The sequence below is a fragment of the Manis javanica genome, chromosome 8 (assembly GCF_040802235.1).
Source record: "Manis javanica isolate MJ-LG chromosome 8, MJ_LKY, whole genome shotgun sequence".
NCBI classification, from domain to species: Eukaryota; Metazoa; Chordata; class Mammalia; order Pholidota; family Manidae; genus Manis; species Manis javanica.
The window spans coordinates 43453737-43474585 of NC_133163.1; the positions used below are offsets into that span (position 1 = coordinate 43453737).

General features: G+C 36.3%; 1 protein-coding gene across 2 annotated transcripts in view; it reads right to left on the bottom strand.

The window, feature by feature from the left end:
• PELI2 (pellino E3 ubiquitin protein ligase family member 2) overlaps positions 1-20849 on the bottom strand; it is a 217430-nt gene that overhangs the window by 13838 nt on the left and 182743 nt on the right. The window contains exons 3-4 of one of the 2 annotated variants that reach the window (XM_073211191.1): positions 10555-10656; positions 1413-1610 (exon numbers count right to left, since the gene is read on the bottom strand). In XM_073211191.1, the coding sequence (XP_073067292.1) occupies positions 1413-1610; positions 10555-10656 (300 nt within the window). The remainder of the gene's footprint in view (positions 1-1412; positions 1611-10554; positions 10657-20849) is intronic. The other variant, XM_073211192.1, reaches the window with a different exon arrangement.

Sequence of the window (20849 nt, forward strand, 5' to 3'; positions counted from 1 at the left end):
TTATCATGCAATCCAGCAATTCCACTTCTGTGTAAATGTGCAAAGGAAATAAAAACAGGATTTTGACAAAATACAGACACTCCGATGATTACTGCAGCATTATTCACAATAGCCAAAATATGGAAACAACCCAAATGCCCATTAACAGATGAATGGATAAAAAAAATGTACATATATACAATGGAATATTATCCAGCCATGAGAAAGGACAGACTCCCATTTGTGATAACATGGATGAAGCTGAGAACATTATGCTAAGTGGGGTATGTAAGAAAAAGACAAGTACCATATGATGCAATTATATATGGAATCAAACAAGTTAAACCTGTAACAGAGAGAGTAAAATGATGGTTACCAGGGGATAGTGGGAGGGATAAGAGTAATAGTGTTTAAGAGTGCAAACTTATAATGAGTAGTAAATAAGCCACAGAGATCTAATGTACAGCATGGTAAATGTAGACAATAATATTGTACTATAATTATGTAATGTGGTAAGTATTGCTACATTGGCAACATTACAATACATAAATGTATCAAAGTACCACACTGTACACCTTAAACTTACACAACATTACATGTCAAATTTATTTAAAAAGTAATAAAAACAATAAAAAAAAGAGATGAGGAAGAAACAGTGCCCCTTCTTTGGCTGGAATTTGTCATGCTGCAGGGTACATGCAGGTATCTTAAGGTATCTTCTTATGGCATCTCTCAGTCATAATAAGAACTGAGGAAGCTGAAGTGCCCAGGGAGGCAGAGGGCACACTGTACCACTGAATTAACCAATCCTGTAGCTGACATTCCTTGGCACTTCTTGGTACATGGGATAATACATTTTCTTTATTGTTTAGGCCATTTTTTTTCCTGCTAAAATATCCTGATTCAAAAAGGAACTATATTAAAACTGAATATTCACAAGACTAGAGTTTCTTTTATATGGAATCCCTATAAGGCAGAGAATTTTCATCCATTTTGTTCTCTGTGATATCACACCTGTAACAACCAATATGGAGCACTACAAACAATAAAAATTTTTTGATTGAATGAATGAATAACTCGCTAACATTTTCCTTTGAGTGCTAGCTAATTCTAGATTTGGACTTTTATTTTTCTTTCTGAAATAAACCCCCTTAAATCTACCATAAATATATTAAGTACAATTTTAATATACATTTTAAAAAGATTACTGTTCATATTTTAATTAATATAACAAATATAACAAATAACAAGTAATGGCTTAATTATTTTCAGATTTTCAGTAACAGCTTTCCCAACTGGCCATCTGAACACTAAAAATCTCAAAATCTAACTAGAGGTATCATGCTAGGTCAATATTTTGGCCACAGTTACATGTTATATATGATAATAACAGGTGTTTTTCTTAAAACAATGTACTTGTTAACATTACTTACTCCAAGAAATATATTTTTGGAAGAGTCGAATCCGGCTGCAAATATCCGTGCTGTATAAGGTTCGTTCCTATCACACACAATTCTGCAGGCAAACCTGGATATGGTGCTTTGTGTGATCTGGGCTTCATCGTTGTTCTGACTGCCAGAAATGGTGTCTGTAACAACGAAGTCAATAGGGCTTTCTGTTGATCTGCCCACCTGAATAAATCAAATATACTCATCACTCACTTGAAAAATATCAAGCCACCATATTTTGTTCAAATGGAATGAGTGTTCAGGATCCCTTTAGCATTCATTATCTCTGCACTGAGGGTAAGAATTTAATGAAAAAAAAAAACCTTTCAGTTTTGTTCCTTTTCTTATTTTACTCATGGAGATATTATAGTAACCAACTGTCGAATATTACATATTAAAGAGCAAAGCTCAACTTTCTATTCTGGAGGACATTAGATCTTGTCCCAGACTGTAGCTCTTAGATCAGGTAAAAACATTTTTTTCACAGCAAATCATTTAATTTTTTTCCTATTTCCAGGTGGACAATGAAACAAGATTTTAAAGGAGGCCAAAAAACGAAGAGACTCCTGACCCCCCCTTTTACCCAGCTCCAGGGGCTGGATTTCCCCACTCAGTAAATAACACGGTGACTCACAGAAACGAGTAAGAGTGGCCCCAACCTAGACAGAGAGATCAAATACCTACTATCATTACTCAGTGTGAAGAGAGTGAGGTAAGGGGCTATCTAAGTTGGCCCAAAGTTTCAGATGCAGTCAAATGAAATATTTAAATAACTGGTCTTAACATTTTGATTTTGGATTTTTAAACAACTCTTTGGGAAAAGTCTAAAAAGTCTCCAATAATATTAAAATAAATTTTAATAAATTAAAATTGTCTTACTTTCCTTGGTAAGTTTAAATGCTGCCAGAAGTAACATTTCTTTAGGAATATCAGGGTGCTAGCAAAAGTGTTCATATGCATAAATCCAAGTAAGACAGGCACTGCTCTGTCTTGTGGACTGAGGAGAGTTAAGTTTTTGTTTACAAATAAGAAAAACCTCAAGATCAAATATTAAAATGTTTATGTAATGATGTTTCGTGAATCCCTACTTGGAAAATAGTGATAAATGTTATATATGCCAAAGAGACTTCTTAAATTAAAATCATTTATATGTAAATGAAGCACTTCTCATTAAATATGATAATAATGTTCTCTCCTAACAATAGTGACTGATTCTAAAGCTTCCAATGGGAAGAATAGAGTCCCCACCTGTGTACATATAAGGCCCCCAAAAGTCAATTTCCCAGTTCTCTCTCTCCCGATCTTAAAATTCTACCTAGAACATAAGCAATACAATACACTTTTTATCCAAACAAATAAAGGTGAAAAAAAATATTATCCTATTATACATTATTTTGCTCTGCTTGCTTCCTGGAACAGTATTAAATTTCTTTTGTATATCTCACATATACATTCTCATGCATAGACTATCTCTGTTAAACCAACAGACAACAGACATCTATTTTCCCTTGTTTTATATAATCCTTAATTTCTTGCCCTAAAGAAATATGCCTGGAATAAACTAAACTACTGGCTTCACTATAGCTCATCAACTTGAATAGATGCATATTGCCTGAGAGTTTGCATTTCAGGTTTAGAAATCATCTAACTTGTTAAAAAATGCAACATAAAATCTAAATTAGAAATATTATAAAATCATATCATACAGTTCATCTTTCTAAAGTTGCAGAATCTTCCTTCTGGTAGATTCATTTAAAAGCTGAGCGTGTAACTCAGAAGCTAGTAATTGAGACTGCTGTAATTTTTTTAAAGCCTTTTTTTTAGCTACTCTCTTAGGTACTTAAGTATAAAATACAGTAGTATTAACTTTAAACACCACACTGTACATTAGATCCTCAGAACTTATTCAAATTACAAAACTTACAGTTAGAATTTTGTTCTGTTTGACCAATATCTTCCCATCTCCTCACCCATTGGTGACCACCATTCTAGTCTTTGTTTCTATGATTCTGATTTTTTTGTATTTTAGATTCAAAAATCTGTATCTTATATCTATAAGTGATATCCTACAGTATTTACCTTTCTTTATTTTACCTTAAAGAGCTTTTATTATAAAAGTAACAGATACTTACAGCAAAACATTTCACAAATAAAGGGAAAGTATAAAGGAAAAAATAAAGGCTACTATAAACTCAGAACAAACTTGAATCGCTATTCCATTGAGGTTTAAGGAGTAAAATGTAAAAAGATTTAAAATTGCCTGGTCACCACACAAAACCCACAGCTCTCACAAAGATGTAGTCTCTGACCTAATTTTGGTCACCTCCATGGATGAGGGCAAAGACTTCTCAAGCTCTGTTATAAGCTAAAAGCTAAAACCATACTAGGAGAATGTCACACAACTGGCTCCTTGTCTTACAGAGATTACTCTCTTCCAGAAAGGCCACTCTGATTTCATCCTGATAGATTAAATTAATGTCTTGATAAATAACTTGGAATTGACTATAAAACTTGTCATTTTATTCCAACTGTAACATACTGCTAGGATCAATTACTTCAAGTTATGATATTTATCTGACTGGTCATACAAGATTTTTTTACCAATTCACTTTCATTTAAATCTAACTTAACCTATAGAATGTGAGTATAATTTTACATGTTAGGAGACAAACCTCATGTTGCTTTCACTGGGAAAAAAAAAACTAAGCCACTTTCCTACTGAAATCTCACCCAGTGTGGAAAACTTGAAGCTTCTCCTTTCTTTTGGCTACAGGATCAACTCGAATTATTTTAAGAGCAGTCATGTAGACAAGCCAAAATGTTTCTGAATTTCATCAGCTATTCATGTTGCTCATGTACACAAGCCAAGATGCTTCTGAATTTCATCTGCTACTCATATAGTGTTGATATGCATATACTAGCCACAGGGAGAATTAACTCCCTACCACTGACACTCACAGACACAGCACCATTTGGCACTTTAAATTTTATATACATCCGAAAAGTCTGGGTTTGTCTGGTTGTCAAAATCAGTATATGTAAGACTGGAAGGGACTAGAATCCTCATTTTTTCCAGCCAATCCTATCCATGGCCCTACATCTGGAACCTTACTTTTTGACTTCCCTCCTATGACAAGGATGAAATACTGTTGCTCCTTTCCAAGACCAGTCTCTCCACTGATGCTTGGGATCCCAATATTCTCCCTTTCCCAAGGATTTTGTTACTGATATTGCCTCCCTCTCTCTCCTGAATCATTAATTTCTTTCTTTTTATTGGTTTGCACCATCAGCTGTCAAACACATTCTGGAGCTTCTCAAACTCTGTGACTCTACGGGGCAAAAGACCAGTTTTTAATTTTTTAAATTTCATCTTTATCACCTTTTATAAAATACAATAAATATGAGTACTGGAAAATGATAAATGGCTTGGATGTTTCAGGATGCCAAACTGCTAATGTCTCCAAACACCTTCTCTCAATTTCCTAGTCATCTTATTCTGCACTGTTAACAGACATTTCACTGCTTGGCTAAGCACGGTTTGAGTAACACTGTTCTAGACTAATCTCTCATCTTTAAAAAGGCTTTGCTTCGCCTGTGAGCAACCCTCCAGCTAGAGCCACATTTCTCTGATTCACTCAAGCAATACTTCTTGAAAAACCTGTCACAAGTCACCACCTCCATTTCCTTACTCATCCCCTTAACGTCTCTCCTCAACCTATTTCAGCTGAGCTTCCCTCCCCAAGGCTTCACTGAAACCACTCCTACAGAGGTTTCCGGGGCTTATTATTCAGCCAGCATATCCTGGCACAGCTGTACCTGGTATTCAAATAATGAAACTCTTCCAGGCTAGTTGGTACATAGTCCTCCCCTTCTCTTTCTGTTCTTTCTCTAGGTAATTTCAGCAAATCTCATTTATTAGACAAAAAGCCCTGATCCCTTTCCCAGCTTCAGACTAGCACATCCCACCTCCACTTGGATGTCTAATAAGCATCTCAAACGAAACATGTTCCAAACAGAACCCAGATCCCCCTTTCAACCACTGGAGTCCCTATGTCAATGATTGGCATCCAATTTGCTCCAGCCAAAAATCAATATCCAAGAATTACCCGTGAGTCTTTCCTTTCCTCCATAACAGATCGAGCTCTGTGGAAACCCTGCCAACGCTACCTCTCAAACACCCCATTTATCCTTCATCTTCTCCCCACCTTGGCTCCAGGTAGCACCAACTCCTCCTTGGATTGTGCTACCTTAGCCTCCAAACTGGACTCCTCGTTTTCACACTTGCCTCCTGCATTCTTCTCCAGACAGTAGCTGGAGATACCTTTTAAAAATATAAATTAGATTATATCTCTTCCTTGCTTAAAGTCTTTAACAGCTCCGCAACACTGGGATAAAACACAAATTCTTTACAAGGCCATACCTCTTGCAGCCTCTGCCTACCTCTCCAATCTCATCCCATTTCACTTTCCTCCTCCCTCACTCAGTTCCTGCCCTGGGGCCTGGTCTGTTAGCCTCCTTCTGAGTGCAGGTTCTCTAAGGGGAGCCTTAGCTGTCAGTGACTAGATGAGTATCTGTTAGGTGCTCAAGAAACAAAACTGATAGAGGATCATGTGTGAGACACACACACGCACACAAAGAAATAGGTATTGAAAAAAATGTAGATATCCTTTAACATTTTTCTCAACTAAATAGAAGCTAATTAAGTGTTACCATCTAAAACTACTGTAAACCAATTAAATTAGAAATCAAACAAACAAAACCCCAAAATGTAAGGCATTGCACACCCAGGCTTGAAGCCTGTGAGACTGAGAAGTCAGAGACGATGAACGCTGGCTCCAGGGTCTAGCCAGTTTCCGTGCCACCACACTCAGAGGCATTTGGCATCACACTTCACTGCAGGGACTCTGTAAGACATTTCCTCACTTCCTTTGATTCCTTTCCTAAGTTATTTTGTTTTTTATATTTTACTTTATTAATAGCTACACTCTTTTTCCTTCATGTACCACTATCCTAGAATATAAGCTCAAACCCTGACTATTCTCAGACTTTCTCACTTAACGCATCTCTTAAGTTCAGATCTAGTTTTGATTTTTTCTCAGGCAATTAATATTTATGAGTTATAAGCCTACTAACTGATTCCACTGTGGAAAATGCAGCTCAAGGTACTTTTTTGGGTCATTCTGATGTTCTGCTTTTAAATGCTTAATTAATCTATGAATCATTTTAATGGGTAATAGGTAAAATGAACAGACCTCAACACCAAGGTCCATACTTGGGAAATATGAATGCTATGTGCCTTTTGCTTAGAAATTTTTGTCACTGGTAGGCTTTGGACATACTGATAAAAGATGGAAAAAATTAAAAGCACCTTGGTTTTTTTTCAATGGTTAAGAGTTGCTTAATTCTACTCTGCTTAGAGAGATCTGACATTAATCCTCTAATACATCCAGTTAGTCTGTGAATGGAATCAGATTATTTTAGTAAAAATGACAAACATGGTATTTTTTCTTAATAAATTTATAAATTCTTGTGGAATCACCATGCTTGGTTTAAAGAGGTTGAATTGGCACTATCTAGAGAATACGGAACTCAGGAGACCTAAATCTTAGTTCTGCCACTAATGCCTTCTCTGCCCTTAGTTTAAGCTGCTTTCCTTTCAAAGATCCAGATTTCTCAGCTGTGAAATTAAGAAGTTAGTAAAGTGTAAGTTGGTATTTCTCAGTGTGGTCCATGAACCTTTGAGGGTCCCCGACACCTTTTAAAGGGGCCAGATCCATGAAGCCAAAATTGCTTTCATAATGATATGAAGATACCACCTTATCCATGGTGCTGACATTCATTCGCTCTGACAGGACTAAAGAAATGATGTGCTTTAGCAAGAATTAAAGCAGTGGCACCAAACTGTACCGATGGTCTTTGGACTCGCCATTTACAGTTAAAAAAAATAATGCCAATTTCACTTATGTATCCTTTTGATGAAACAGTGGAAAATTACTAATTTTATTAAATCTCAAATCTTTTAATATTCTGTGTGACAAAATGGGAATTGTGAATAAAGCACTAGAGGTTCATAACCATATGGAGGTTCCTCAAAAAATTAAAAATAAAACTACAATGTGATCCAGCAATCCTACTCCTGGGTGTTTATCCAAAAGAACTAAAATCATTACCTTGAAGGGCGGCTATCTGCTGCCCCATGCTCACTGCAGCATTATTTACAACAGCCAAGATATGAAAACAGGTGAATGGATAAAGATGTGGCATATACATATAGTGGAATAGTATTCAGTCTTAAAAAGGAAGAAATCCTGTCACATGTGACAATATGGATGAACCTAGAGGAAATAATGCTATGAGAGAAAAGCCATTTACTGAAGCACAAATAATGCATATTACAATGATATAAACAGAGTAGAATGGTGGTTGTCAGTGGCTTGGGGAGGGAGGTGGTGAGAGAAATGGGAAACTGTTATTCAACAGATAAATAGTTTCAGTTATGCAAAATAAGTTCTAGAGATCTGCTGTATAACATTGTGCCTATAGTTAAAAATACTGTATTGTGCACCCAAAAATTTGTCAAAAGGGTAGGTCTCATGTTAAGTGTTCTTACTATAATTGAAAAAAAAAAAAAGAACAAGAAGCTGAAAAACAAATCCAGCTAAATCTTTAATTCATTCTACACTTGCAGAGATGAGAAGAAAGTGAACAATCTGAGTGGAATGTGATTGTACAATAGTGAAAAGTACACTATTTATGTCATAGCATGTCACTAAAGAATAGTAATGAAATTACATGTGCCATCAGAGTCACTTGTTGATTTTTTAATTGATAAAAAGTGTACCACTGACAACTGTAAAATTCTGATTCAGTTTTTTAACACTGGGAATCTTCTATGTAAAATAATAATGAATGTGTTAGCTAATTAACTTCTGAGTGCTTTATGTACAATTCCCATTTTGTCACACAGAATATTAAAAGAATTGAAGTCTAATAAAATTAGCAATTTTCTACTGCTTCATCAAAATGATATGTAAGTGAAATTGGCATTATTATTATTGTTATTATTTTAGCTGTAAATGAAGACTACAAAGAACATTAATAGTTTGGTACTTATTTAGGGAGAGACTGACTTTGGAAGAGTGATAAGAAAAGGCATATAGAATATTATAGAATAGAATAGCATGAAGAGTAAAACCACTGTTAGTATTTTGTCTAAATACAATAAATCTTACTTTTGAGTTCTAACTGGCTCTTAAATAACTATGTCTAAATCTACGACTACGTAAAATTGTTTAGTTTTTCTAAATTAGGTATCACATTAACATGGTTAAAAAATCAAAACATGTGACATACCTCCCAGTGTACCACCTGGTAGCCCTCTTGCCCACAAAGGCAACTGCTTTATAAATAATGTCTTGTTAATTATTTTGGGGATTTTTGCATATATGCATTATTTAAATTATTTATACTAATTTAATGCTTGATTGATATACTATTTAATATATTTAATAGCGAATTATTTAACATTTAACATTAAATAATCTTAATTGGATATCATACTAACAAGGGCACAATATATTTGATAATACTAATATTTAACTCATTTAATACATTTGGAGTACTTCCTGGGTCTATACATAGAGCTTCTCTGCTTTACAGACTTGGAAGCCTCCACTGTATGGCTGTATCTGAATTTATTGAACTGGTACCCTACTGAAGGGTAGATTGTTTGCAATTTTTTGCTGTTAAATCATGCTTCGAGCAATAACTCAATAAAAACGTCATTTTGGATATATTTAGGAAAATTTATAGGAAGAGAAGAGATTTAGAAAGAGCTGAGTCAGAGTGCAAGCATTTTGTATTTTTCATAGATACTTCCAAATCACCGCTCCGTAGAGGTTATACCAAATTCTAGGATGTAGGAGAGCTTCCCACATCTGAAATTTTTTGGATTTTTGCCAATCTGATATGGAAAAATAATCTCTCTCTGATTTCAAGTCACATTTCTATAAGTGAGGTTGAGTATATTCTTATTTTTAAGAGCTATTTATATCCCCTTTTTGATGTTAGTATCTATGATACCTTTTTGACATCTGTTTCAACATCATTTACTTAATAATTCACCTTTCCATATAGATATGCAAAGCTTCATGATTCTCAATTCATGTTTGTTTTGCCATATTAGCCTTAAATTTGTTGTCTTAAAGTACCGAATCTTGGATATATTATTAATTCTTTATTTTTCAAAATAACTGATGCATTTTTAAATTAATTCCTTTCCTCTGCTTTCTTTTGATGTATTTCTGGACTCTCTATTATATATCACTAAAGGTATTCCCAAATCTGTATATTTTTACTGTCATTTAAAAAAAAAGAACTAAGATGTTTAGTTCTTTAATTTCCTTCCTTCCATCCTTTCAGAAAATGAAGGCACTTAAAAAGTTTTTATATTTTCTTCTGAGTACAATGTCACATCGCATGAGTTTTGCTATATAATATTCTCATAGTTATTTTTTAAAAGGACTATAATTGTAGTTTTGATGTCCTCTTTTATTCAAGTGTTATTTAGGGAGTATTTTGAACAAGTTGGCTTTTAAAAGTGGCTTTAAAATTTTTTATTCTTGTTATTAATATCCATTTTTAATTAAATTGAACCTGAGAAGGTAGCCTTTATAATGTCTTCTGCAAATTTAGAATTGTTTTCCTTTAGTCTTTCAAAAGCCAAACAAGAATTAATTTTCAAATATATTATCCTCACATCTTTCTCCTTGTACATCACCAAACGTTACTGTGCTAGAAGTCCTAATTATATATCAAAACACAGAATTGAGGGGGAAATGTGTTAAAAATTTCAATTAAGAAAAGATGTGTTATGGGGATGTAATGTACAGCATGGTGACTACAATACTGTATTGCATATTTGAAGTAGGTGGTATAGTGTCTTGAAATTCTCATCATAAGAAAAAAATTTTTTTATAACTATGTATGGTGACAGATGTTAAGTGGACTTACTGTGGTGATCATTTTGCAATAGAGACAAATATGGAATCACTACACTGCATATCCAAAATTAATATAATGTTATGCTAATTACATCTCAATAAAAAGAAAGAAAAGGAGATGTTACCTGAAACATATCCGTATCTTTATCATGTGTATACTCAACCACCACAGTCTGATTCCTTGACAGAGTGTATGATATACTGTGTTGACCTTTGCAGCTGATAGCCTAATAATAAAAACATAAAAGTTCATTAAAACCTCACTCTACCAGCAAAACCAACAAAAGTCAGCATTTTCATAGAGTCAGAGACTGTCCCTATGCTACGCTCTGAATTGCAGTAAAGCTTAGTCATAATTCTTGTTTACCCAATATTCTTAGTATGAACAATATTTTAAGTCAAAGTAAAGCTTATTTACTAGATTGCAAAACTTGATTTAATCACATTCCAGGAAAAAAAAAGAACTTTCTCCTTATTACCTTAATTCAGTGATAGAATTTTTAGATTAATATGATTCATTTCAAATTTTAAAATTTATTTCATACTACAGTAGGCAAGTCAGTAACATCCTGCTATATAGTATTTTTCCTATATAAGATTATAATCACAGTTAAAGAATCAGTGAAAAAAATGTAACTGATCTATAAGGATTTCTATATACTATACTATCCTAGCCAACAATAACCATACTTATCTTCTTGTACATTTTATTTAAATCTTGTATGAGCAGTTGCTTAACCCAGATATTTGTTAAATAACCATAGCTAAGTTAGTTTTATCTTTTCTATTTTTAGACTAAAGCTAATAGTCTTTTTCAAGGAATCTAGAAAATGCATTTTAAATAATACAATATTCTTATTTTAAATAATGCAATTTAAAATAATACAGTATTCTTATTTTCTCCATAATGGTACATTTGAACATATCTTAAGCTGTGATCACATACTTTTAATACTTTCAAATGAACCAGAAGTTTATTTAAATTGTACTCCAAATTATTTTAATTACATTTTATTGATTCCACTTTAATCTAATTTATCTTCATTTCTACTCTTTTACATTAAGTATAAATAACAAAACTTTAATAAACCTTCTATTAAACATTTATTGAATTAATGACATGGCATGAAGACCAAGAAAACATTTGGAAGTAGCCGGACAAATACAGCATGTTAATGAAAATGTACTCTTGAACATTTGTATTTGACTAATGTAACAGCTTAGAGCAAGAAATAGTACAACATCCCAAATCAACTTTGACGTTAGCCTGGTTAATCCCATGGTTATTAAATCATCTGCCCCGAAGAGATTCACAAGGGAACTGATGTGTTGTGGTACATGCTCAAGATAATTTGAAATACTAATTTAGATACATAATATGGTCAGAAATCTAAAAAAGACTTCTTAGACTACTTAACTTCACTAACAAATATAATCTTAAATTTTTACTGGTCTGAGTCAGATAAATTCAATGGTGGTGATGTAATTTTTTGAAAGCCAAATAAATAAAGAACTATTTACAGTTCAAGATAAATGGATGTTTTTTAGTTAGGTGGAAAAACTAAGAAAAATAACTTTATTAAACTCAAACATTTTCTTTCTTAGTAAAGCAGATTTTATTCTGGTTATAAAAGTAATACAAAAAGGTAATACAAACTCCTTATTTAAAAAGTCCAACAGTGGAAAAAGCATAAAATCATCTGTACTCACTTCACCAAGAAATCCATGTGTCTAGATATTTCTCTCTGTTGACACAAATATATACACCCACTTTGTAAAAGCAGGATCACTCCAAACATGTTGTTTTATAACCTTATTTTGTACTTAATATATTACAGATATTCTTGATATGTACAATGAGAAAAGGAAGTTGCCAAGTATTAGGATATGTTCATAGAATGACCCATATTTTGTTTAAAACTTCTGTGTGTTTAGATACACAGCAATATGATTTTATTTGTGGTGGGAGAAGAACTAGCAGAGTACAAAACAAACTTTTGACTGCAGGGAATGGAATAGAAGCGGGGTAGGTAGAGGAAACGTCATCATTTTACTTTATATATATCTGCATTATCTATTCTAAAAAGGCATGTATTACTTCAGAAATTAATAAAAGTATACATAACTTTTTATATTAATTAAAATTATGTATGTCATTGTTTTGGGTTCTTCTGCACTATTGCATTGTATGCCTGTTACAGCATTTAAGCAATTGTCTGTTTAAGGACTTTGAGGCTGTTTCCGATTTCTGGTATTAAGAGAGTATAGATGGGATAGGCTTGCATATGTTTTCTGCCCTTTCTCATCAGTTCTGAGTATTATCAATTTTTTTTATTAAGGTATCATTGATATACAATCTTATGCTCAGGTTTCACATGAGAAACTCTGTGGTTACTACATTCCCACTATTATCAAGTCCCACCACATATCCCAGACAGTCATGTCCATCAACATAGTAAGATGCCATAGAGTCACGACTTGTCTTCTCTGTGTTATACTGCCTTCTCCGTGCCCTTCTATATTATGTGTGCTAATCATAATGCCCATTAATCCCCTTATCACCCACCCTCCCCAGTCCCTTTCCTTTGGTAACTGTTAGTCCATTCTTGGGTTCTGCGAGTCTGCTGCTGTTTTGTTAATTCAGTTTTGCTTTGTTGTTACACTCCACAAATGAAGGAAATCATATGGTACTTGTCTTTCTCTGCCTGACTTATTTCACTGAGCATAATACCCTCTAGCTCCATCCACACTGTTGCAAATGGTAGGATATGTTTCCTTCTTACGGCTGAATAATATATATTATTCCACTGTGTACCACATCTTCTTCATCCATTCATCTACTAATGGACACTTAGGTTGCTTCCATTTCTTGTCTATTGTACTGGGCTGCTGTATTCTTAGGGTAAATTCCTAGGAGTAGAATTCCTGGGTCAAACAGTATGTCTATTTTTTAGTTTTTTGAGGAACCTCCATACTGCTTTCTGCAATGGTTGAACTAGTTTACATTCCCACCAGCAGTGTAGGAGGATTCCCCTTTCTCCACATCCTCGCCAAAAATTGTTGCTTGTCTTTTGGATGTTGGCCATCCTAACTGGTGTGAGGTGATATCTCATTGTGGTTTTAATTTGCATTTCTTTAATGATTAGCAATGTGGAGCACCTTTTCATATGCCTGTTGGCCATCTGAATTTCTTCTTTGGAGAAGTGTCTGTTCAGATCATTTGTCCATTTTTCTAATTGGATTATTTGCTTTTTGTTTGTTGAGGTATGTGAGCTCTTTATATATTTTGGATGTCAACCCCTTATAGAATATGTCAGTTATGAATATACTCTCCCATACTGTAGGATGATGGTATCCTTTGCTGTACAGAAGCTTTTTAGTTTAATAAAGTCCCAATCATTCATTTTTGCTTGTTTCCCTTGCACAAGGAGATATGTTCATGAAGAAGTTGCTCATGTTTATATTCAAGGGAGTTTTGCCTATGTTTTCTTCTAAGAGTTTTATGGTTTCATGACTTAGATTCAGGTCTTTGATCCATTCTAAGTTTATCGTTGTGTATGGAGTTAGATAGTAATCCAGTTTCATTCTCTTACAAAGAGCTGTCCAATTTTGCCAACACCAGCTGTTGAAGAGGCTGTCATTTCCCCATTGTATGTCCATGGCTGCTTTATCATATATTAATTGGCCATATATGTGTGGGTTTATATCTGGACTCTCTATTCTGTTTCATTGGTCTATGGGTCTGTTCTTGTGCCAGTACCTAATTGTCTTGATTACTATGGTTTGTAATAGAGCTTGAAGTCAGGAAGCATAATCCCCCCTGATTTATTCTTCCTTCTCAGAATTGCTTTGGCTATTTGGGGTCTTCATGGCTCCATATGAATTTTAGAAGTCTTTTTTCCAGTTCGTGGAAGAATGCCATTGGTATTTTGATTGGGATTGAATTGAATCTGTAGATTGCTTAAGGCAGGATGGCCATTTTGACAATATTAATTCTTCCTAACCATGAGCATGGGATGTGTTTCCATTTATTGGAATCTTCTTTAACTTCTCTCATGAGTGTCTTGTAGTTTTCAGAGTATAGGTCTTTCACTTCCGTGGTTAAGTTTACTCCTAGGTATTTTATTCTTTTTGATGGAATTGTGAATGGAATTGTTTTCCTGATTTCTCTTCCTGCTAGTTCATCCTTAGTGTATAGGAATACAACAGATTTCTGTGTATTAATTCTGCAGCATGAAACTTTGCTGAATTCAGGTATTACAGTTTTGGAGTGCATTCTTTAGGGGTTATATATAATATCATGTCATCTGCAAACAGTGACAGTTCGACTTCCTTCTTACTAATCTGAATGTCTTTTATTTCTTTGTGTTGTCAGATTGCCATAGCTAGGACCTCCATAAGTATGTAGAATAGAAGCAGGGAGAGTGGGCATCCTTGTCTTGTTCCTGATCTTAGAGCAAAAGCTTTCAGCTTCTTACTGTTAAGTATGATATTGGGTGTGGGTTTGTCATATATGGCCTTTATTATGTTGAGGTACTTGCCCTCTATGCCTATTTTGTTGAGAGTTTTTATCATGAATGGATATTGAATTTTGTTGAATGCTTTTTCAGCATCTATGGAGATGATCATGTGGTTTTTGTCCTTCTTTTTAATGTGGTGGATGTTGTTGGTGGATTTTCCAATGTTGTACCATCTTTGCATCCCTGGGATAAATCCCACTTGATAATGGTGTATGATCCTCCTGATGTATTTTTCACTTCTGTTTGCTAATATTTTTTTTGAGTATTTTTGCATCTATGTTTAACAGGGGTATTGGTCTGTAGTTTTCTTTTTTTGTGGTGTCTCTGCCTGGTTTTGATATTAGAGTGATGCTGGTGGCTTCATATAATGAGTTTGGAAGTATTTCCTCCTCTTCTACTTTTTGGAAAACTTTTAGGAGAATGGGCATTATGTCTTCTCTAAATGTCTAATAAAATTCAGCAGTGAATCCATCTGGTCTGGGGTTTTTGTTCTTCTGTAGTTTTTTGATTACTGATTCAATTTCATTGATGGTAATTGGTCTGTTTAGATTATCTGTTTCCTCCTGGGTCAGTCTTGGTTGTATTTTTCTAGAAAGTTGTCCATTTCTTCTAGTTTATCCAGTTTGTTAGCATATAGTTTTTCATAGTATTCTCTCATAATTCTTTTTATTTCTGTGATGTCTGTAGTGATTTTTCCTTTCTCATTTCTGATTCTGTTAATGTGTGTAGATTCTCTTTTTTTCTTAATAGGTCTGGCTAGGGCTTTATCTGTTTTGTTTATTTTCAGCTCTTGATTTCCTTAATTTTTTCTACTGTTTTATTCTTCTCAATTTTATTTATTTCTTCTCCCTCCTTCTTTATTATCTCCCTCCTTCTACTGACTTTGGGCCTCATTTGTTCTTCTTTTTCCAGTTTCAATAACTGTGAATTTAGACTGTTGATTTGGGATTGTTCTTCCTTCTTTAAAAAGGCTTGGATTGCTATATACTTTCCTGTTAGAACTGCCTTCGCTGTGTCCCACAGAAGTTGGGCTATTGTGCTGTTCTTTTCATTTGTCTCCATATATTGCTTGATCATTGATCCATTGATTATTTAGGGGTATGTTGTTAAGCCTCCATGTGTTTGTGAGCCTTTTTGTTTTCTTGGTACAATTTATTTCTAGTTTTATACCTTAGTGATCTGAGAAGTTGTTTGGTACAATTTCAATCTTTTTGAATTTACTAAGGCTCTTTTTGTGGCCTAGTATGTGGTCTATTCTGGAAAATGTTCCATGTGCACTTGAGAAGAATGTGTATCCTGCTGCTTTTGGGTGGAATGTTCTATAGATGTCTGTTAGGTCCATCTGTTCTAAAGTGTTGTTCAGCGCCTCTGTGTCCTTACTTATTTTCTGAATGGTTGATCTGTCCTTTGGGGTAACTGGTGTGTTGAAGTCTCCTAAAAAGTATGCACTGGATTCTATTCCCCCCTTTAATTGTTAGTACTTGTTTCACATATGTTGGTGCTCCTCTGTTGGGTGCGTAGATATTTATAATGGTTACATCCTCTTGTTGGACTGACCCCTTTATCACTATGTAATGTCCTTCTTTGTCTCTTGTTACTTTCTTTGTTTTGAAGTCTATTTTGTCTGAAAGAAGTATTGCAACTCCTGCTTTTTTACCCCTATTGTTTGCATGAAATATCTTTTTCCACCCTTCACTTTTAGTCTGTGTATGTCTTTGGGTTTGAAGTGAGTCTCTTGTAGGCAGCATATATATGGGTCTTGCTTTTTTATCCATTCTTTAACTCTTTTGATTCTTGCATTCAGTACAGTTACATTTAGGGTGATTATCTACAGATATAAACCTATTGCCATTGCAGGGTTTGAATTCATGATTACCAAAGGTTTCAAGGGCAGCTTTTTTACTATCTAGCAGTCTACCTTAACTCACTTATTACACTATTATAAACACAGTCTGATGAATCTCTTTTCTTTCCCTTCTTTTCTTCCTTCTCCACTCTTTATATGGTAGGTGTCATATTCTGTACTCTTTGTGTATCCCTTGACTGAGTTTGTGGGTACCTGATTTAATTTTGCATTTGTTTACTGTTTAGTTTGTCTACTTCCTTTGCTGTGGTTTTATTTTCTCTGGTGATAGTTATTTAGCCTTAGTCACACTTCCATCTAGAGCAGGCACTTTAAAATACAGTGCACTGATTTAATTTTGCATTTGTTTACTGTTTAGTTTGTCTACTTCCTTTGCTGTGGTTTTATTTTCTCTGGTGATAGTTATTTAGCCTTAGTCACACTTCCATCTAGAGCAGGCACTTTAAAATACACTGCAGAGATGGTTTGTGGGAGGTAAATTCCCTCAACTGTTGCTTCTCTGGGAATTGTTTAATCCCTCTTTCAAATTTAAATGATCATCTTCCCATGTATTCTTGGTTCAAGGCCCTTCTGTTTCATTGCATTGAATATATCATGCCATTCCCTTCTGGCCTGTAAGGTTTCTGCTGAGAAGTTTGATGATAGCCTGATGGGTTTTCCTTTGTAGGTGATCTTTTTTCTCTCTCTGGCTTCTTTTAATACTCTGTCCTTGTCTTTGATCTTTGCCCTTTTAATTATTATATGTTTTGGTGTTGTCCTCCTTGGGTCCCTTGTGCTGGGAGATATGTGGACTTCCATGGTCTGAGAGACTACTTCCTTCCCCAGATTGGGGATGTTTTCAGCAGTTATTTCTTCAAAGACACTTTCTATTATTTTTTCTCTCTCCTTCTCCTTCTGGTACCCCTGTAATGTGAATATTGTTCTGTTTGTATTGGTCACACAGTTCTCTTCATGTTCTTTCATTCCTAGAGATCCTTTTTTTTCTCTCTCTGCCTCAGCTTCTCTCTATTCCTGTTCTCTGAATTGTATTCCATTAAGAGTCTCTTCCACCTCATCCAGTCTGCTTTTAAATCCCTCCATTGTTTTTTTCATTTCTTTTATCTCCCTTTGGAATTCATTCCTTAGCTCTTGCATATTTCTCTGTAGTTCCATCAGCATGCTTATGACTTTTATTTTGTATTATTTTTCAGGAAGATTGGTGATTTCAGTCTCACTGAGCCCTCTTTCTGGTGTTTGAGGGATTTTGGACCAAACAAGGTTATTCTGCCTTTTCATAGTCCTGGAGCAATGGGAGTGTTCACAGGCAAGTGGTGCGGGTGCCAGCTGGAAGGACAAAGTCATTACTGCTTCCCAGTTGCAGTGCCTGTCTCTGCTGTTTGTGCCAGTCAACAGCACACAGGGGCAGCCTCTGGGTTAATTCCCTAAGGTACCATGGGTAGAGTGGCCCTTGGAATGGCCTAGGGTGATGGCGGGCGATGGCAGGCGTTGCAGGTGAGCGACGTGGGTTCTGCTGTGAAGACAAAGCCCTTTCTTGCTTCCTGGTCTCAGTACCTGTCTCCACTGTCTGTGCTGGTCAACTGCATGCAGGGAGTGGCCTCTGAGTTACTCCCTAAGCTGCCATGGTTGGGGTGGCTCTCGGGATGGCCAAGGGCAATGGTGGGGGTTGCAGGTGAGTGGCACGGGTTCTGTCATGAGGACAAAGCCCTTTTTTGCTTTCTGGTCACGGTGCCTGTCTCCGTTGTCTGGGCCAGTTAGCCGCATGCAGGGTGAGGCCTCTGGGTTAATCCCCTAAGCTGCCATGGGCGGGGCTGCCCTCGGGATGGCCTAGGCGATGGAAGGGGTCACAGGCGAGCTGCACGGGTATTTGCAGGGAGGGCAAAGCCCTTTCGTGCTTCTCTGTCGCCATGTCTGTCTCCGCTGTCTGGGCTGTTTAGCCATGCACAGGCAGAAGCCTCTGCATTAAGTTGCATAGTTGCTGTAGGCCAGGCTGCCCTCCAGCTGGTCTTCAGCTATGGTGGGGACAGCAGGTTTACGCACAGATGCTGGCAGGGAGGAAGGAGTGGCAGGCTGCTTATCGTGGTGAGGACCTCAGGGCTGCCCTGCCAACCAGGGGAAAAAGGGTGCTTGAAGCTCCTGAAAGTTCCTAACCTGCTGGAATAAGCGTGTGGGATGATTTTGTCCACCTGTTCCTTCTCCTAAACCCTTGGCCCTTTAGCAGCCTTCTGACTGTTGAGAAGTCTTTTAAAGCACCTGCTTTTCTTTCACCCCAGGGCAGCCAGTTGTGGGAACCTGTTTACAGTCTTAGTCTCTGACTTTGGGTTTCAGCTCCTCTCATCTCCAGAGCACCATGCAATGCGGATCTGTGCTCCCAGGGTACATTTCTAGAGCTGGGTATTTAGCAGCCCTGTGCTTCCACTCCCTCCCCCGCTCTGATTCTCTTCCTCCTGCCAGTGAGCTGGGGTTGGGGGAGTGCTCGGGTCCCGCCAGGTCGCATCTTTTTTACTTTACCCTTTTTCGTGAGATGTTCACTTCTTCCAGATGTAGACTGGCTGGTGGTGTACTCTTACTTCTGGTCACTTTTAGGAATAGTTGTATTTGCTGTATTTTTAAAACATATGTGGTTTAGGGAAGAGATTTCTGCCACAGTTCTCACACTGCCATCTTTTCCCCATGAGTCTAAACTCAAACTTTTAAAACTAATAATCAGGGGTGATTATTTATAAAGTAATTAATATTAGGGCTCCTTAAAAAGTGTATATTGCATTTGAAAATATTTAGATTCATGAATACATCAGCTTCCTTGACATATATACATTACATAAAATAAGAATGTATATAGTTTCCCAGTAGTCAACAAAATAAGAAGTTAATGAGTATCATAACAGAAAACCTTTTCAAAAGTTACACATTTTTGTATGATGGAACATTCTTAACTACAGTGTTTCTCAAATTTTCTCTGACGTTGCCTGGACTGGATGAGACTTACCTGATCCCTCAGAGACACTGGGGAGAGCAGGCTGCAGTGAAGTTGCTTATGCTGAGAACATCTTAACTTAAAAATGATTACAAATTTTGTATTCTCCCCCTAACATGCTGGCTAGATTTAGTATTTACCTTCCACATCAACTTGGAAATCGATGCCCCAGGAAGATTCACTGTGCTCTCCCTATGACCTGGCACAGGTCCACAGATACTTCTGTGCCACTTGGGGAAGCCCCTGAAGTAGCCATTTTACAGGCCTTAAGTTGTTACTAGACCCAATTCTTCTGAGGTATTTTGTTCTAAAACCATTCTTGTGACAAAAACTATTATAAGCCTATGTAACACATGAAAAAGGCAATGAGATGGAAAGCATTGGGATACCTGGGAATCACCCACAGCAAAGGGGGTCACTAGGTCTTGGTGGACACTTGCCTGGCTGCCCCCAAACAGGGAAGAAAGCTCAGGGACTCTGAGGCCTTGAATGCCTGATCCATGACACCTTGAATGCTGAACTCATTTAAAGAAAATTTATAATTTCAAAGTTCTGCAGTATTTTATGTGGCTAAAGGTAAATGACCAGGGTTAGAAAAGGTGGATGCTGTTGGGTTAGGAAAACACTTTTTTCTGAGATTTTTTTGATTATGAAAGTCCAGCCAACAGCTATATTCTGGAAGCCTCTGGATTTGGGGAAGTAAAAAAATACTCTGCAGGGAGAAAAAGTCCTGGAAGTGGTGGGTGACTCTGGGCTTGCAGGTAATGTATTTCCCTGTAACAAGGACGGCTGAGGAGCTCCCGAAGGTGTGTGACAGCCACCTCTAAGGGCTTCCGGTTCCAGCAGTGACTTCCCTCTGTTCATGCTAAGCCAGCTGTGAGGCCTGCCTGGAAAGAGTCTTCCTGACAAGCTGCACCCACAGGGAGGAGATGCAAGGTGATGAGCTGGCCCTAGAAGACTGGGATTTAAGTGAGACTGGGATTTGGAGCCAAAGATGGCAGTCAAGACCAGGACATCTAAGGCCATCCATGGGACCCTCAGAAAAAAAAGGTGCTGACTTCC